The 20,140-nt window shown below is 39.3% G+C and overlaps 1 protein-coding gene across 1 annotated transcript in view; it reads left to right on the forward strand.

Moving 5' to 3' along the window:
• Positions 1–4,513: 4,513 nt before the first annotated feature.
• EFHB (EF-hand domain family member B) overlaps positions 4,514–20,140 on the forward strand; it is a 48,334-nt gene continuing 32,707 nt past the window's right edge. Inside the window, exon 1 of the mRNA XM_047098793.1 lies at positions 4,514–5,457. Coding sequence (XP_046954749.1) covers positions 4,549–5,457 — 909 coding nt within the window. The 5' untranslated portion in view covers positions 4,514–4,548. The remainder of the gene's footprint in view (positions 5,458–20,140) is intronic.

Consider the following 20,140-nt stretch of genomic DNA (forward strand, 5'->3'; position numbering starts at 1 on the left):
GTCGGCGCCATTGTTATCTCGGTGGCGGTCTCGGTCTCCCGGCGGCCGGCGTGGGGGTGGGGTGGGGGTGGGGGAGGGGTTACTCCTTTACTCCCTGGCTTTCGGGGAAGCGTGAGAAAACTGGGGTTTGTTGCTCCCCGCCATGGGGGGCGGTGAAGTTCCCGCTGAATATTTGCACACAGTCCCGGTTATTCTACCCTGCAACACCCCAACCCTGGCAACTTGGCTAAGGGGAATGGGTGGGTGGGGGGGGGGGAAGGGGTGTACTTTTCTAGCACGGGAGAGCCCCCGAACGTGTCCTGCGGGGGGTGGGGGTGGGGGAATGGGTGTGTTGTAAAGGTGTGGTTATTTACCCAGGGAAGAGGATTAGACCCCGTACCAGAAGTTGTCTCTAGGCGAGGAAATCTTAATAACTTGCTTTTGTTCATTCAGTGTATCTATTTTTGATGGTGGTGGTGGGGAGCAAATCTTAAAATAATAGCTCGCTTTTATTCGGGGCTTTCCTTTGCGAGTTACTGTACGAAACGCTTTAGAGGAGTTTTTCCATTTTACTCTTATACTAGAAGGTTTCACTCTGAAACTAGTATCTGAAACTAAATGCCTTCCTACATTAGAATATTAACTCCCCAAAGTGGTCCTCAATGCTGTCTCGCATAGTGCCTGCCAGCTCAGAATCTTCAGTCAAGTGTGGAATTAATGAATGAGGCGTGCCTTTTTTAAAGGTAAAGAATTTGAGGCAGAGAGATTGTGTAACTTGTCCAAAATCCCCACTGCGCTGGTGATGAATTGTATTCTAACCTGAAGGCTGGCTCCACAGCCTGAGTTTAAGCAGGATTCCAGTACAACTTAAACTTTCATTACCATCCACTGCAGACCTACATACACACCTTGCTTTGTTAAAGTTCATAGAGTAGTTTCTGGCCAGGTATCTGAAACAAAACAAAATTCATTCTGTAATTTGGTGGAATGTTAAATTGACTTTCCCTCAGGATAAGGACTACTTTTCAGTTTGCAGTTTACCATTGATAAGCTTCATTTTGAGAACATCGATATTGATTGTCTAGGATGTGTACTAGGGAAGGTATCCTGAGGGTTCTCAGTCAACGTTATGCAATGAAGATGATTTGAATCCTTGAACAGCCAGTCTTCTACATCAACTCCCCAGTTACTAACCAGAAGAGCATAATGTGTCATACCTAAATGGTATCTGTGGCACTTTATCCCAAGAGGTTGTTCCAATATAGTGTGTTAGTCACGTTAATACCTCTTGGACAATCCAAGGAAGAATCAGGAAATAGGATATGTCACATCAGTTTTGACATGTCAACAGTATGTAAACCAAACCTATTCCACCCCAAACCTGCTTCTGCTTTGTTGACTGGTATTAACAGCCTCCCAGTCACCTGAACATGAAAGGCCAGAATCATCTTCACTCTTCCTGTTTTCCCTCATAAACCATTGTCCATTCTAATACCAAAAAATTCTCTAATCCCCAAATCTGTGATCTAATCCCAACACCCAGGCTGTGGTAGTATTAATATAAACAGGAATTAATGCACACACCTGTCTTCAGTCATTCTGTACGCTTCAGCCAGTCATTCTCCTCAGAAATGCTCAAGGATATCTCATTTGCAAAATAGAGTCCAAACTTCTGTAGTCCTGTCCCACATTTCTTTCATTCTGTTTCTATGGTCTCCCTCTCCCCAAACACTTGCTTTGTATCCTAATCACACTGGTCTATTCTGTTCCCAGAATGTTGTTGGTATGTTATCATCTTGGCATTTTTGATCATTTTGTTCTCTCCCTCCCGGAACACTGTTACCACCCATCACTGCAGGTTTCACTTTGGCCAGGACACCAACTCCTCTGGATGGCATCTGAAGATACAGTGGACCCTTGAACAATGCAGGGGTTAGGGGCACTGACCCCACACAATTGAAAGTCTGCATGTAATGTTTGGCTCCCCCAAAACTTGAGTACTAATAACCCAGTATTGACCAGAAGCCTTACCAATAACATGTTGTATGTTAAATGTATTACAGACTGCACTCTTACAATAATACCTTTCACTTAATTTTTTTGGTATTTCTAGGCTATGCCATTTGCAATTTTTTTCAAAATTTTGCAGATCTCCAAAAAAATTTCTGATATATTTATTTAAAAAAAAATCTGCGGATAAATGAATTCACACAGTTCAAATCTGTGTTGTTCAAGGGTTAACTGTACTCTTACTGGATTTAGTTATTTTTTTCCTGTAGTTTCACACTACTTCACTTTACTCTCTGTAGTGGTTCTAATACCTATCTGCCTTATTTTACAGTGCCTACACTTTTCTCCTCAGGTTTTTGTTCCCATTAGGGAAGCTAAAATCTCATTAGGATTTTAAAGTTCTAAAGGACCAAGACCGTTATTTATTCATCATTTCAATTCCTCACAAAGCATCTTTGAGATAACAAGGGCCTCAAAAATATTTGTGAACCTAATTATATTTAGAGTAGTGAGCATTTGATTGGAGAAGACCTCACAAATAACACAGGGACGCGGAAATTTATAAATTGCTAGGAACTCCCCATTTCATTGTTCTAGGATATTGCTTCCTCATTTATTTTCTTCTACTAATTTGGTCTTTTAATTCACCTCCTTCATGAATACATTCCACAATATTTTGTAGTTTAGTCATAATGTTTGTCTTAAAGAGTACTGTGCCAGTGGCTAAGCACTTTTAAGATCTGCTGCCAGAGACTGAAATGCCACAGTAAAGCTTTTCTCTTGCTGCTGCCACTCACAATATGCCTGTGTTTTTTTCCTAGCCCCAGTTAACTGAGGAGGACTGACAAGTGCATATATTTTAGTGTCAAATGTGGAGTCCTACTAATTGACAGATTTTGTTAAGGAAGCTACAAAGTGGACAGACCCTAAATAAAGTTATAGACTTGAACACAGCCCTTAGTGCTTCCTTTGCTCTCAAATCTATAAACATCCACTCACAAATTCCCAGCACTTTACTTCTCTCTGTCACCCCTGGCACTCTTACCCTATATATTCTACCTTCTCTTCCAGGACGTCTTTCCCCCATTGTGTAGTTGAAGAATGAATCATAGATAGTAACGACTGGTAACATTTTGTTTTAACTGGGACTACCTGGAGGCAAACCTAAAGGTAATTCTAACATAAGGAAACGTGGGCATGATGGCAAGGCAATGAGAAAAAAATTATGGGAACTTGAGCTAGTCATGTTTAAAAAGTTTGTGTCTTTGCCCGGCTAAATGCAAGCCTTGGTTCAATTGTCATGTACCTAAGGAACTTCTAAGCCCACCAATTCTAAAGTAGCATCTCTTTATATCAAAGTATTGTTTTCTTTGTAACATTTATCACTATGTGAAATGATCTTAATTATTGGTTTACTTGATGGTTATTTATCCCCACTAGAATATAAATTCCAAGAGAGAGGGATTGGCTTATATTTCACTATATTCCCATCATAGACACAAAGTAGGTACTCAATAGTTATTTGTAAAAATGAAAGAATTGAATGAACGCTTATACATACAGACATCCCTTCATTTACATGCTTTCAAGTCATTTAAAGTGCTTGGGGGAGAAGAATATTTATAATAACTATATGAAAATTACAGTACACAATTTGTTCAAATGTGAAATGTTTCTTAAGCATTTGTTTTTTTTAGTTTTTCATTTACAAGTTTTTCATAGTTTCTAAAAGACTGGAATCCTATAAATTCCATTCAGATTCTAAGCTAGGTGCTCTGTATCCCCTGTATGTGTAAAACATGACAAATATTTACTAAATACACTTTCATTAAAACCTGACAAAGTTGTAGCCCCAATTTAAAGAAAATCTCATGCTTACATATCCCGAGTTTGAGTTACACAATATTTTAAGAAGTTGATATGCATTATTGTATAACACCCCTCAAACTTTAACATATTTAAATACTATTTAAAGCCTATTTATTAAAATGTAAATATTCTCAAAGACTTTAAGTAGTTTCTGTAACACAGTTACCAAATAACTTCACAGAATTTAAAGTAGTTCTTTAGGCTGAAAGGTGCACTGTGCTTGTACATGCACAAGGAAGGACCTAAATTAATGGTCACAACCAGAGAAGTGGTTACTTTTATCCTGATTGCCATAAAATTAGTAGGCCAATGGCCAGGAGGAGGAAGCCCACGGTTGAACCCATCCTGAGGGGACTGCTTTGCTAGAGAAACCGAAGAGAAGTTAGTGAACATTTTCTCCAGTGCCCAAAACCACATCCTCCTTGTTTTCTTGCCCTCCAGATTTGGTCAAGAAGGAGGAAAAGAGAGGAGAGAGGGAGGGAAGGAGAAAAAGAAGAAGGGGGAGAGAGAGAGGGAGAGAAACTAACTGGAGAAAGTCGGGGAGAAATGGGCGGGATCCTGCCCCGAGAAACAATTGCGCGTTAAGCCACGCCCCTGTTTCCTAGGTAACCGGGTAAACAGACCTTAGTCTCCTTTCTGCTAGGTGTTATTTCGTAGGCAGGAAGCTGTGGGCAGGGAGTCTGAGTTGAGATGTGTTCTTTCGTGAGAGTGGGGTCCCCCAAAGGTTTGGGGCACCCCAAGGGATTAGGAACTTTCCTTGAGCCAGGTATAGACTTCCCCTTTGAGATGAGTGCTGTTGGAGGAATGGGGGTGTCTGAGAGGAAATCTCCCCAGAGCATAGAGGTTGGGCTCACTCACGAAGGGAAGGATGATTTAGGAGAGAGGGGGGTCGTCATGGGAACAAAATCTCCCACAGAGTTAGGGTTGAGAGTGGGATTAAGAAAAGAAGATTCCCCATGTAGGGAGAACCTCTTGGTTAGTAATCAATTTGAGAGGAATGCATCACCAGAAACAAAATCTCTGTTGAGCAAGGAGCTTGAAATGAAATTAAAAAGACAGAATACGTCTAGGACCCTCACGGAGAGGAGTAATTTAGGAGTCTATGGGGTCTCAGCCTCACGGGAAACAAAACCTCTGGGCACGGTGCCAGGAGGAGGGGGTTTAGAAAATGAGTGTCTTCTGGCAGGGTGTTCTGGAAGGATAATACAGCCTCCCTTAGGCATGGTAGGCGAAAGTCCACAGGCTCTAGGGAGCAGGAGAGGCTCTGCAGCTGGTTCCCCTAAAGCGTTAGGGGCTTCAGTAGGGAAACAGCCTGCTTTGGATATGGATCCTAGACAGGAACTGGGAAGAGGTACCTGTGTGGTAATGGAGCCCAGTGCAGAGGTGAAGCCTCCTGCAGTGGTAGACACTGGTCTAGAAGAGCCAGATGAAACAGGCCCCCAAATGGGCTTGGTGATAGAACCTTCTGAGTGCCAGTTTGCCCAACAACCAGAAGAGAGAAAAGAGACTGAAAGCAATGAACCTGGAGTAGAACCTCCAGATTGCATCAGACCTATATACTCTGGGAAATTTTTTGATCGGATGCCTTGCTGGCCAAGTGTAAGTTTTTTTTTCTAGTTCTTTTCCTAGGAACTGTGGAATGTCCTGTCTTTACCAGGATGACAAACTGATGAGACTTGTTTGGGTTCGTGGAGTCAAACTGCAAAGATTTCATTGGGATTCTGATATTCCTTGTCCTGTTGGATTCTTTCCAGCTTTCACTTTGATCTCCTCTCATGCTCTGCCTCTCTCCCTAGATGTCAGCTTTGTTTTCTGTGCACACCAGTGATTCCTCTTGATTTCTCCTGCCTTTCTCCTTTGACTTTCATTCTATTTCTCAATCTGCATTTTCTCAGCCCTTTCACTGAGATACATGTTGTATCCTCCTAGTCATGTAATGAAGGGAAAGAAAAACACATTTTCTCCTATTCATTATTTATTCTGTGAGTTATTCATTCTTTCAGCAAAGACTTGCGGTGGCCATTTTGCTGGATGCAGGAAAATATAAAATAAAAAATACATGATCTCTACAATCTACATTTAGGCACTCGTTTCAATGTTGGAGACAGCTAACAAGTATTATATAGATGTCCAAATGAATGCAAAACAAATGTGATTCTTCCTTAATAGAGATATACTCTAAGCACAGAGTTCCGTGGAGAAGTTGGACAGCTCTGAAGGAGATGGGAAATAATTTGCCTAGCAAGTAATATTTGAGCAAATTTAGACATATCAGATGGAAAACAAGGTTGGAGCATTTTTGGCAAAGAAAGGCATAAAGCATGACCAAAGTTTCTTGTGTTTGGGAAATATAAGCAATTCTTTTTATCCAGCATGGTGTTGAGAGATACAGATGAAAAAGAAATATGTGGATGGGGGTGCCTGGGTGGCTTAGTCGGTTAAGCATCCGATGTCGGCTAAGGTCATGATCTCGCGGTTTGTGAGCTTGAGCTCCATGTAGGGCTCAGTGCTGACAGAGCCTGCAGTCTGCTTCTGATTCTGTGTCTCCTTCTCTCTGCTCACACTCTATCTCTCTCTCTCTCTCAAAAATAAATAAACAACAACAACAAAAGAAATCTGTGGACAAAATCTAAATGTCCAGAATGCAGGGGTAAAACATACGGATACAAAGCAATGGTGGATAAAAATTGTCTTTTGGAAAGATAATTCTGACATCAGTAGTAATGATGAACTGGAAGGGGGAGATAATGGATGACAGGAAACAGAAGGCTTTATGAAAGTAATTATGGACTGAAATTAATGTAGAGTTAGAATAGAGAGGAGAGTGCAGTTTTGAAAGCTTTTTAGGAGATGATATTGTTAAGAATTGCTATCCATTTGTTCATCTATGTGGTGAAAGACAGGAAAGTTGATGCATGACTTAAAAGTTTCTAGGTTGATAATGATCTCTTCTGGTTTGGTGGCAAATGAGTGTCTGGTGTTGGCCGTCCTGAGTTTGAAATATCTACAAGTATCAGATGAAGAAGCCAGGGAGCCCATTGGTAATGTGAGACAGTTGGAGCCATGAGTAGCATAGAAGTGTCTAGGTAAGAACCTTGGGAAACACATTAATGTGGTGGTCAGAGAAAGAAATATGAATTGGGTGAGCTTTTGAGAAGGACTTTTACCTTATTTATTGTGCAGCTTCGTGGCATAGCACAATGCCTGGCTTATGGTGATCATTTGGTAAATCTACGATAAATGGAAGGAAGGCTGGATTAATAAATGGGAGAACGAACAGTTAGAGAAGAAAGAGGTGAGTCTGAGAGGGTGGTATTGAGTTACATAAAAAAAGCATCCTTAAGATATTCTGAGAATAAAAGACTCCACACACTGAGATTTGACAATACAATTCTGCTGAAGTGGTCACGGGGATTCTGCAGATTTTCTTCTGCAACTGCACTTTTTTGTTCCCCTTGGGATTCAGGGTGTTCTTTTGTCTTTGACCCACTTTGCTTTCTGGTTTCATTATTGGATTTCCCCAGCCAAGCACTTTCACTTGACCACACCTGCTTCTCCTTTCTGGATTGGTTCTACAGTCTATGGCTTCAGACCTGATCTCAGACACAGGCTACCAGCTTTCAGTTTCCAACAGAGGCAATTCTAAAACCTGTGCTTCCTCCTCCTCTCACTAGGTGTGATAGGACAGTAAAGAGAGTTTCAAGGAGAAAGTGACTAGAAGTGTTAAAACACCTGTGATCGGGTAAATAGGATATACATTAATTAGTTTTGAATGTTAAGGAAATTAACAACATTGTTAGAATGGCATAACGGAAAGAGAATTCAGATTCCAATATACCCAAGAGTGAATGGGAAATTCAAATTGAAGAAAGTTATTGTGAATTTTTTTTTCCTTAGGAAGTGTGACAGTGAAGAGAGTAAAGATTACAGTTAGGAATCTATTTATTTAGTGAATCATTAGAGGAGTTTGAGATAACAGAAAAGAGATAATGGATGGAACCAGGTCCTAGATAAACAGGAGGGAGTGGAATTAGAATATAGGCAAGAGAAGAGATTAGCATGAATTAGAAATAGTATTTTTAATATTAAAATATGCATTTTTACTGTAAAACAAAAATAATATCATAGAAAGTTTAGAAAATGGGAATGAAAACACTCAGAATCTTATCTCCCTAATACAATGCCTACTAGCACTCTGCTGCATTCACATTAATGTTTATTAGCAGCTTACCATATCAACATCACAGCTCATGGAGCTTTGCAGGTATTAACTCATTTGCTGTCATAACTCTATGAGACAGCTGCTATTATTTTTTAAAATTTATTTATTTAAATTCGAGTTAGTTAAATACGGTGTAGTATTGGTTTCAGGAGTAGAACCTAGTGATTCATCACTTACGTATAACACCCAGTGCTCATCCCAACAAGTGCCCTCCTTAATGCCCATCACCCATTTAGCACATCCCCCACTGACCTCCCCTCCACCAACGCTCAGTTGCTTCTCTTTATTTAAGAGTCTCTTATGGTTTGCCTCCCCCCGTTTTTATCTTATTTTTCTTTCTCTTCTCCTATGTTCACCTGTTTTGTTTCTTAAATTCCACATATGAGGGAAATCATATGATATTTGTCTTTCTCTGATTGACTTATTTCATAGCATAATACACTCTAGTTCTATCCATGTTGCAAATGGCAAGACTTCATTCTCTTTGATTGCCGAGTACTGTTCCATATATACACCACATCTTATTTATCCATTTATCAGTTGATGGACATTTGAGCTCTTTCCATAATTTGGCTATTATTGAGAGTGCTGCTATAAACATTGGTGTGCATGTGCCCCGTCGAAGCAGCATTTTATATCCTTTGGATAGATACCCTGTAGTGGAATTGCTGGTTATAGAGTAGTTCTGTGTTTTTAAATGTTTGTTTATTCTTTTGAGAGAGAATGACAGAGTGAGAGCAAGGGGCAGAGAGAGAGGGAGACACAGAATCTGAAGCAGGCTCCAGGCTCTGCACTGTCAGCAAGAGCCCAACATAGGGCTTGGACTTGAAAACTGCGAGATCATGACCTTAGCTGAAGTCAGCCGCTTAACCAACTGAGCCGCCCAGGTGCCCCTAGAGTAGTTCTATGTCTAATTTTTGGAGGAACCTCCACACTGTTTCCCAGAGTGGCTGCACCAGTTTGCATTCCCACCAACAGTGCAACAGTGTTCCCCTTTCTCCACATCCTTGCCAACATCTGTTGTTTCCTGAGTTAATTTTAGCCTTTCTGACAGATGTGAGGGGTATCTCATTGTGGTTTGGGTTTGTATTTCTCTGATAATGAGTGATGTTGAGCATCTTTTCCTGTGTCTCTTAGCCATCTGGATGTCTTCTTTGGAAAAAGGAACAGCTGCTATTATTAAATTCCGTTTTATAGGTGAGAAACTGAGGCAAATCAGGGAATTTGGCCAAAGTTATATTACTAGGAGGTGTTAGCCTCCGGATTTGAAGTCACAACTTCAGAGTCAAGAGTTTGTATCGTTGACTATACGACATTTCTTGTGACACTTTTCTCCAAATGCATTTTAATGTAGTTGTTACACTAAACATAGTTTTTCTTGATTTTTCACTAATTATCATTTAATAATATTTCAGTGTTATTACAGAGACCTTCAAAGATCTCTTATTGATAAAAAAAAATCAATATTGGGGCACCTGAGTAGCTCAGTCGGTTAAGCATCTGACTCTTGATTTTGGCTCATGATCTCGTAGTCATGAGATCGAGTCCCATATTGGGGTCTGTGCTGAATGTGGAACATGCCTGGGATTCTCTCTCTCCCTCTCTCTCTGCCCCTCCCTGCCCCCCTCCTTCAAAATAAATAAAATTAAAAAAATATATTTCTTTAAGCCAATATATGATTTTTTAGCTAATTCATTCTCTCTCTTGTTGGACATTAGATTTTTTTCCCCAGATTTTTCTGTTTTCTATGAAAGTAGTCTGTGAACATCTTTATATATCTTGGAATATTTCCTTAGGATAGAGTTATAGCAGAAGCCAACAAATGGATCTTTTTCTAGTTACTGTTGCCAAATCCCTTCCTAAAAGATTGTACCACTGAATTTTAAAAATTAATAATGGTTTGTAGGGCATTGTTTTAATTCACATTTATTGGTTATGTGATGAGATTGAAAATTGTTTCATATGTTTCTTTTCATTGTTTTTCTTTTTTTTTTTTTTTTCTTATTAGAGAGCATGGAGGAGACAGACAGAGAGAGAGAGAAAGAGAATTACAAGCAGTCTCCACACTCAGTGTGGAGCCTGATGTGGGGCTTTATCCCATGACTTTGGGATCGTGACCTGAGACAAAATCAAGAGTCAGAGGCTCAACCAACTAAGCCACCCCAGCACTCCTGTTTCATTGTTTTTCTTATTCTTATATCTGGTTATCTTGGTGAGCTCCTATTATCTTAATTGCTTATCATTATATAGGTTTGCCACTTGGGGTGCATCATGTTGAGCACAATCCAAGGAAATGTTGAAAGCAAAGAGCTTTTTATTGTTATAAGTAAGAAGACAGGGAGATAGCTTTCAAAGCACTGTCTCCCAGCGTTTTGGAGGAGGGGGCATGGAGCTTGCATATGCACTTTTGGTTCAACTGCTCATGCCTAGCATGTCAACATGCTAGTACATACATTGTATGTTCAAAAAAATGATGGAAAACTCTGCTCATAGGAGGAGAGCTTAGTATTCTAATGAGCTAAAGGTGACTTGAAGACACCTTGGGACCTCCTCTGTAGGTCCTTAATGCCTATTCAGCTTAAACTGGCTCAAGTAAGGGGTCACCAAGTGAGACACACCTGTCAAAGGGCTATTGGCTGAAACACCTAGTTGGGCATCTCCTTGGCTGGAACTGTTGGTTCTGTGAAGCAAAACACATTCCTTCCCTGCTTTTGTCCCTTCCCGTCCTCCATTCTGTGATAGTTTTCAGTCCCCTTATTTAAGCAACTTCCCATTGCATCCTAGCTAACAATTATTTCTTTTGGATTTTCTAGGTAGGCATATTGATACTTTGCCTTTCCTTCTTCAGTATGGATACCTGCTATCTTTATTTTCTGTTTCTCTGTATTGCTTATGATCAATAATACAATATTGAAAGTAAGGTCTCTTTTCAAAATTTAATGGGAAGAATTCCTGTGTTTCACTATCAAGTATTATTTTTGGTGGAGATTTCTGATATATGAAATTAAGGATATTTATATTCCTTCCCAGTTTGCTCAAAATGTTTAAAAATCAGGAATAGAGTTTGAACCTTAAGAGCTTTCCTCCACATTTGTTGAAATACGTATTTTCCAAATTGAAACCATTAATTTTCTAATAGCAAACCATCGTTATATTTTGAGCTAAACCCTACCCGGTTGTCATATATTATAATTATAACATATTCCTGGATTTATGCTAGTATTTTACTAGCATATTTGCATCTATGATCCCATGTAAGATCAGACACTAGTGTTTATTTTTGTGCCATTTTTCTCTGAGTTTGGTATGGGAGTAATGCTGGTATAAAAAGAATTCCTTCCACATTCCCATTCTTTATGCTTGCATCAGTTTATCCATTATGTGTATTACCTATTTCTTGGTAGGCTTGGTAGAATTCACATAGCTAAAAGAGGAAAGACAGGCGATCCCTCATCATTGTCACCAAGGAATATAATGGTAACGTATTTGATGCTCCTGAGGTCATCCAATCTTACAGGAGGAAGGGAGTGCATTTGGGTGAGTTAAAACCCAGTGTCAAGCATATGGCTGTGAGGTGAGTTCAGATGGAAATCCCTATTGTGAAGAGCCTGCTAAAATCAATCCTTGAGGACAATTGCTTTGCATCAGGGTACATTCAGGGAATTGGGGAGCTCATCTCAATCAGAGCCGTTTCCAGTTGGGGGAAGGGGAGTAAATACTTCTCAAGGTAAAGACACTCATCCTGTTGTCACATGAAGTTGCTGCCCAAAGTTGGTGTTGATCTTTATGTGAAGGTCTGCTCTGATGGATTTATGAGACTCCATTAGGCCTTTTAGTCCTTCTTGTAAAAGGCATTGGTATAGCAGCAAGGACCTGTCTTCAGGAAAGTTTGCAGGAAATGGTGGCCTACAAAGAGAGAGTTTTAGAGTGTCCCTCAAGAATTAAAAGGATTCTGGTAAAAAGAGGTCTTCTATATGTAGCCCATAAAAGGGCTGTTGGCTCTTAGAAAGCACTCTGTTAGAGATCAAAATCTCTGTAATGGTTATTTCTCCAAGACATCCTCAGACTGTCCCTTGATCACCACTAATATACTGACTATGGCAGAAACGCTGGGTTATTAGACAAAAAACTGAGTCTTACAAAGTACATAGTGTTGAGCCCTGATGTAGAAAGAGGAAGAAGGAAGTACAGGTTCAAATAAAGGTTAAAAAAATTATAGTGTCTCTAATGACTAGGGGCACCTGGGTGGCTCATTTGGTTGAGTGTCTGACTTTCCATTTCCACTCAGGTTATGATCCCAAGGTCTTGGGATTGAGCCCTGTGTCAGCTCTGATCATGGAGCCTGCTTAAGATTCTTTCCCTCCCCCTCTGCCCCCTTCCCCACTTGCACATGCTCTCTCTCTCTAAAACTATAAATAAATAAATAAATAAGTAAAAATAGTATCTACAATGATTAGACAGTATGTTAGGCATTGGTGCTACAAGGATGCCTACTTTCAAGGACTTTAGAGTCTATAGACCTGAGACCAATAGACAAATGATTTTATAATACAGTAAATGTCATGTAATGGGGATGCCTTATTATTTTTTTCATTCATAAGAGTAGCTGATAGCTATTTGGGGAAAAGATTCATTTTGTCAGAATTTGCAAAGAACCAATCTCTGCAGAATTCTGAGAAATGAGTGGTTCATTTGCATAATGGGTTCAGGGCCTTTTGGGCAGAAATAAATTGATGTTATCACTCCTGTTTCTCTGAGATATTCAGAGTTAAGGATATCTATGGGTAAAACAGAGTGATCTTGACCAAGGCCCCGTGGGAGAGATGAGACTATTGTGGTAGCCCACACTGAGTTTGGAGGGGGGAAAGTGGCATATGATGATGGGTCAATGGGTCTTTAGCAGCTAGAAATGATCTTTTTTTTTTTTTTTTTTTTTTTTTTTTGAAGCAGGGACCCAAGTTGGAAGGAAGAGTCTCTTTAACTCTTTATTATTTTTTTTTAAAGTTTATTATTTATTTTGTGTGTGAGAGAGAATCCCAGTGCAGGGCTCGAGCTCACAAACCATGAGCCAAAATCAAGAGTCAGATGTTTAACTGAGCCACCCAGGTGCCCCTAAAAATGGTCTTGTATCAACCTTCCTGAGTGGACTTGAATCTTGGGAACCAATCATAGACATGGTCATTGAAAGCTGTAATAGTGGGAACTGACTGAGGAGGTGGCCAAATGAGGCAGAACAGCTGTGATTAGGAACTGAGAAAGGGGTGGTTGAGTAAGGATGTGGTCAGTACAGTTGGGAGTTTGATTACATACAGAGGGCCTGAGAAGATGAGTGGATATATTGAGGAAAATAGCCAAGTTTCTCACTGATAGAGAAAAAAGTTACCAATATGAAAAGGAAAAGGATAGAAGGAATCCTGCTTGGTTGGATTTTAATTGGTGGACACTCATGGTATATCTATATCTATGTCCATGTCTGAATCCATGTCTATGTATCTGCATGCATTTTATAAAACAGAGTATTATAAAATTGATATAGATGCTAGTATGGGTGTGTGTGTATACATACATAAATACATACATACATACATACATACCTTACCTCTATTTTCTAAGAGGATCTAGAAACAATGTTTATCTGGTAACAAATGAACATACCAAAAACCAGACCTTCATTTCTGAATATCATTCTGTATTAAAAGGAATAAGGACTCTGGAAGAATGGCTGACTCTAGGGCTGGTGCAGTACAGTATGAATTTGGAACACTTTTGGGAGCCAAAAAGTAAGAAAATTCTCAAAGAATAATGCAGATGTGTCAAGGGGCACAGAAACAAGTTTGAAGGAGCTCTTAGTGAACCAAACTGTTGGGTTTGGGGCATTGAGTAAAATAGAAATCCATGAACTCAGACTTATGTAAATACATGAAAAATTGAACAGCCAGCAAGAAAAGAAAGCTTCCTTGCTGTATAATGCCAATTAATAAGTATGGATGGAATGATGGAATTAGAAAGTCACCATTTGGCAACCATCATGATAGTAATGATTTAGGCAAAAATCATCAATGGATCTTAAACAGTAAGTGAAAGTTTGGTATGGAACTGGATATTTACATAGAATAATTATTAATTGCAAAGGAAAAATAACTTTATGGTAGAGAAATGTAGCAGATATCACCTTCATTCAGTGACTGAAGTTAACACTATCAGTAATCGGACAGATTGACAGTGTGTGCTCCCTGACAGAAGAACACAGCATTGTTTCTGTGACACCCCTGACAAAAACGTATAACTTTAATCATAAGAAAACACTAGTCAAACCTAAACCAAAGGACGACATTTTATAAAATAACTGGCGTGTTCTCCAAAAATGTCAAGGTCATGAAAGACAAGGAAATATTAGGAACCTGGGATAATCCCTGAGAAGCCCAGCCCTTGGGAGAAAGTGTAGTAAAGTTTGGATCTGAAAATCAAAAGATCAGTTGTAAGTTGATATTCAGCACAGTTGGGCTTCTGGTTCCACTTCTTTATCCTATGCTAGCCTGACTCCCTACCTCTCTGCACCAGCTCCCACTCCCTTCCACCAAATCTGGATTTATTTTCCCAAAGCAGATTTTAGAGTAAAAAATGCCAAGGCCAAGATAAGGTAGGGATGTAGCTCCATGCTGAAAATGGGTCATTAATAAAGAAAAATATACTTTCTGTAATGCAGGTTCCCTGGCTTTCTCTCTCAGAGGATGAAATCAAAGATATTTCCCAGACATTAAAACAATGATTAGAAATATTCAGATACATCTTAAAAAATACTTTTTAAGTTTATTTATTTATTTTGAGAGAAACAGAGACAGTGTGAGTGGGGGAGGGGCAGATGGAGAGAGAGAGAGAATCCCAAGCAGGCTCCACGTTGCCAGCACAGAGCCTGATGCAGGGCTCAAAACCAGGAAACTGTGAGATCATGACCTGAGCCAAAACCAAGAGTCATAGGCTTAACCAACTGAGCCACCCAGGCACCCCACAAATATTCAGATACATTTTGATGGGTTTTTGGAGTGGTCATGGGGATTCAGAGCTGACAGCCAAGAAAGAATTCTTGAAGAAGTCTTTGGTGCAAAAAGGTGATTTTATTAAAGCAAGGAGACAGGATGCATGGGCAGAAAGAGCTGCACTGGGGTTGTGCAGAGTGACTGGTTACATACTGTGGAGCTGGGGGAGGTAGATTCAAGAAGTTTCTTAAAGAGATTTCCATATGCTAAAGAAGACTCACAGATTACTGGAGGCCTAGCTATTGTCTGGCTAGAGTTGTTTTTCCCTCTAGCAAAACACTATCATTAAGACGGTAGGAAAACAGAAAAAGAGTAGAGAGTTCCTGGAGATTAGGCTATTGATAAGATCCCCCTTTTCTTCTAATTGTACTAAGATATTTGTAAACTGGTAGAGACTTATTTCCTGCCCAACTGTGACCTCTATCAGTTAACTGTTGGTTTTCTTTCCCTTTCCTATGTCCTTGGGCAACCAGAAGTGCCTGAAGAATATCACACATATCCCCCCTGGAGGGAAGGGGGTTGTGCTAGCTTGTGCTTGGCCCTCAGCTTGCCTTATGGTCTCTCATCATATTTGATTTAATAGTAGGGCCAGAAAGAGAGAATAGGTAAAATGAGGTAGAGAAAATTATCAAAAAATACAGCCACATTTCTTTGATTTTAGGATACAAATCAAGATTGCACGGAGTTGGGGTGCCTGGGTGGCTCAGTCAGTTAAGTGTCCGACTCTTGATTTCGGCTCAGGTCATGGTTGGTGAGATGGAGACTCCATTTGGGCTCTGAGCTCGGCTCAGAGTCTGCTTGAGATTCTGTCTCTCCCTCTGCCCCTCCTGTGCAAGCATTCTCTCAAAAATAAATAAATGTTTAAAAAAGTTTGCAAGTAGTTAATTGAGGATCAAGCCAAATGAAGGAAAGAATACCCATACCATGGATCATTACTATGAAATTTCTGAAAACTAGGGATATAGAGATGATTCTAAATACATCCATAGAGGGGAAAAATCACATATAATGGAAAAATTCAGAACTATATTAGACATCTAATTAGCAAGATCACTTCTTTTTTTTTTTTTAAGTAATCTCTTTGCCCACCAAGGGGGTTTAATGCACTACCCCAAGATCAAGAGTTGCATGCTCCACTGACTAAGCCCATTAGGTACCCTAGACAGCCTCTTTTTTTTTTTTTTTTAATATTTTAAAGTTTATTTATTTTGAGAGCACAAGTGGGGGAGGGGCAGAGAGAGGGAGAGAGAATCCCAAGCAGGCTCCATACTGTCAGCACAGAACCCAACTGTCAGCATAGAGCCGAAAGGCCAACTGTGGGGCTCAAACTCAAACTGTGAGATCATGACCTAAACTGAAGTTGGATGCTTAACCTGATTGAGCCATCCAGGTGCCCCACCTTAGATCACCTCTTAAAGGGCATTGGCATAATGCTTTCAGAATTGAGAGAGAAATTATTTGCTACCTTGTATTTTATACCTAGCCAAACCACTAATCAAATGTAAAGAGTAGCATAAAGATATTTTCAGGAACCTGTTAAAAAAAAAAATTCAACTGAGTAAATTTGAAGATCTAATGGACTTTTTTCTAACAGCTCATGAATCAGGCAGCATCCCCTTTAGTAAGTGGAAAAGAGCTATGAGGAGCTGTTCAAAATGTAACTCGTTTATAAGCAGAAGGGACAGGGATAAGGAAGTCATTAATAAAAAGAAAGGATTACTTCAGGCAAGGTCACCTTTCTTTTGGTAAGGGTGGGGTCTACTAAGCAGATGACCTCACAAGGGTTGATCAGGAAATTCCAGACTGATTGATTTAAAATTCCACTCCTGGGAAAGGCTGAAACTGCAATTAGGTTATATATTAAGTCCTAGTTTGCTAACATGGGGCTTAGCATAAATGGCTCCATTTTAAGCCTGTTTGTTTTTTGTTTTTTGTTTTTAACATGCAAGGAATCAAAAGTTGATTTTTATTCTTTTTTAGGAAAATACTAAAGAATTTACTTCAGTGAAATGGGGATAGATGGGGTTTAGGGAATAGGCAAACCTAACTCTGAAGCATGGCAAAGGAAAAATTCCCAGGACAAGAGCTCTGCACAGACTTAAGAGCAACCAGCTGAGATTAAAGCAAGAAGACAAAGTGCTATAGGAGAGCTTATTTAAAAAACAAATACACCCTAGAAATTTGACAGTTTGGTTGGAGTACTTGGAAAAATTTAGAAATAGGCATATTAAAAAACACAAAAAGCAAAGGCAAAAGCAACGATTAGGAAAAAATAATGTAACATAACGTAACATGACAATATATAATATACTTACTTATTTCAGCCGTGAACAATAATCTAATTATCATAATGTAAACACCATTGACTTTATCAAAAAGTATGATGTAACCGTACTGAGAGGTATAAGAGCTCCAGCCTTCTCCATCATAAAAGGGTACCAGTAGATGATGTCTAAGACTAATCAGTATGTATCAGTATAAGGGTTAGGAACATGCAGATAAATACCAGAAGTGGCTGAAAGTGTAGAAGACAGTTGGTAGGACTAGATGCAAGTGGGGTGGGGAAATGCTGTTTTTTATTACAACCCTTTGATTTTTGAACAGAGTACATGTATTATTTAGACAAAGTTAATTTTGAAAAAGAGAGAGAAAATAACATTCATTCTTCTAAGTCTTTTGAACCAGACCAGATGGCAATCTTGACACATCTGTATGGTGTACATACATGTTTGACTTGAACTTGGGGGTGCATAGGCTTGTCCTTCTGGATGATAGGTGCTAAAATAAGTGATAAATGATGAGTGATAAATCAGGTAGGGAATCCTTGCTATAGAAACTGCAAAGATGTAGATGAATATACCTTATAAAATAGATTATTTGGTTTCATTTTTATTCCCTGGGTTTGAGACTTTATCTTCCTCTCTCTCCTTTGAAAAATCTACTAGTATTTATTAAAGTGTTTATTCCAGGCTGGCCTTAATCATATTATGGGGAATAAGTTTGAAACCAAGAATTAAAAGGGCAGTACCTCTTCCTCTGAAACCAATCTGTGGTTGAGAGATAGTAGTTGGGAATAAATCTTTAAGAGAAAGGAGGCAAGATTTATGTTATTAAAAACCCACTGTCTTACCTATATGGAGATTTTTTTCTTCGATTACCAACCTTGGAAATAGCCTTTTATTTTATAAATGAAGTCAGTGGTAGAAACACTTGAAGAAATGAAACTCCAAGTAGGGGTTCCTATATATGGCTTTTCATACAAGGCTAATTTAGTGACACAAATAAAACCTCCGAGGTCAAATTAATGGTAGAGCACTAAATGATCCTTCCTTTGGAGATTTAAAATGTACCTTAGTATAATAAAGATCCATCATTTCCCAAGTTTTTGCCAGCATAATTTTATTTTCATTTTTTTTTAAAGTTTATTTATTTTCAGAGAGAGTGCAAGTGGAGGAGGGGCAGAGACAGAGAGAGAGGGAAGAGAGAGAGAATCCCAAGCAGGCTCTGCTCTGTTAGCCCAGAGTCCCATTCAGGCTTCAAACCCATGAAACTGTGAGATCATGACTTGAGCCGAAGTCAAGAGTTGTCCGATGCTTAACCGACTAAGCCACCCAGGCGCCCCTGCCAGCATAATTTTAAAAATACATACATTAACTATAGGTGTTCATGTGACTAAAGTTTGAGGAACAGGGCTAAGGAACTCTACCCATCCCTGGTGGTGCAAGAAGAAGTCCCTCCTAGGAGTTCACAGTCCTGGAGAGTGTGTTTTATGGTGTGTTGGGGGATAGGGTTATACTTAATGTTTGTTTATATTTCTTGGCTGGATCCTGACACCAAAGCTCCCTGAGTCAACAGAAAATCTTCAGGAAGATCATTGCTCTCTTCCTCAGGTTAGGAAGGTCATTAGGACTCCCCTAGGCTACCTTTTAGAGTTCGGGAAGTAGACTCAAGGTGGCCATTAAAGCTGCTTCTAAATTCTGTCTTGGGCCTGCGTATACTTGATTATTATTCTTAGTTTCTGGTGCTCTTGTTGCCGTTTGCCTTCTATTTGATGTTGTTTGTAGGCTTTTTGATAACCTTTTATTGCTTTCGTTTGCTTTATAAAGCAATATATAGTAGTAAAATATTAAGAAGAATAGTATAAAGAAGAAAGTAAGTCACTTATAATCTCACCACTCAAATAGAATCACAACTAGCAACTTTTTGTCTATGTGTTCTGCGTGTACTGCTGCGTATAGAGATGTGATTCTGTGTATTTTGGTTTTTTGTTTGTTTTCTTTTTGGTGCAGAAAAGGTGGTTTTATTAAAGCATGGGGACGGGACTTGTGGGCAGAAAGAGCTGCCTGTGTGTATCCGTATGATACAAATTTGCATCTTTGTTTTAATTCACATTATGTCATGAACATTTTTATACTATTCAAAATTATTTATATCCATCATTTTAAATGATTATACAATAGTATATTATTTTTTTAAATGTTTTATTAATTTTTGAGAACGAGAGAGAGAGAAAAAAAACACTCCAGCAGGGGAGGGGCAGACAGGCTGGAATCAGGCTCTGTGCTGACAGCAGACAGTCCATTGGGGGTCTTGAACTCTCAAACTGCAAGATCATGACCTGAGCCTAAGTCAGGTGCTTAACCGACTGAGCCACCCAGGTGCCCCACAATAGTATGTCATTTGAAGATACCATAATTTATTGAACCATTTGCCTGTGTTTACATATTTAGTGTGTTTACGTTTATATAATTTTTTTAAATGTTTATTTTTGAGAGTGAGAGACAGAGTGTGAGCAGGGGAGGGGTAGAGAGAGAAGGAGACACAGAACCTAAAACAGAACCTGAACCAGGCTCCAGGCTCCGAGCTTGTTTATGTCTATGTAAATAAAACACTATTGTCTTAAACACCATCTTAAGTTAAAAACAAAAGAAAGGTGTTGGGACAAAGGGAAGTCCGGTTGTGGGAGGTTGCCAAGAAAAGTAGAGTAAACAAGGGTTAGGTTTGTCATGCAGATTTAAGTCAG

The sequence above is a fragment of the Lynx rufus genome, unplaced genomic scaffold (assembly GCF_022079265.1).
Source record: "Lynx rufus isolate CCGP_SWC_20201006 ecotype Redwood Valley unplaced genomic scaffold, mLynRuf1.p SCAF_5, whole genome shotgun sequence".
NCBI lineage: Eukaryota > Metazoa > Chordata > Mammalia > Carnivora > Felidae > Lynx > Lynx rufus.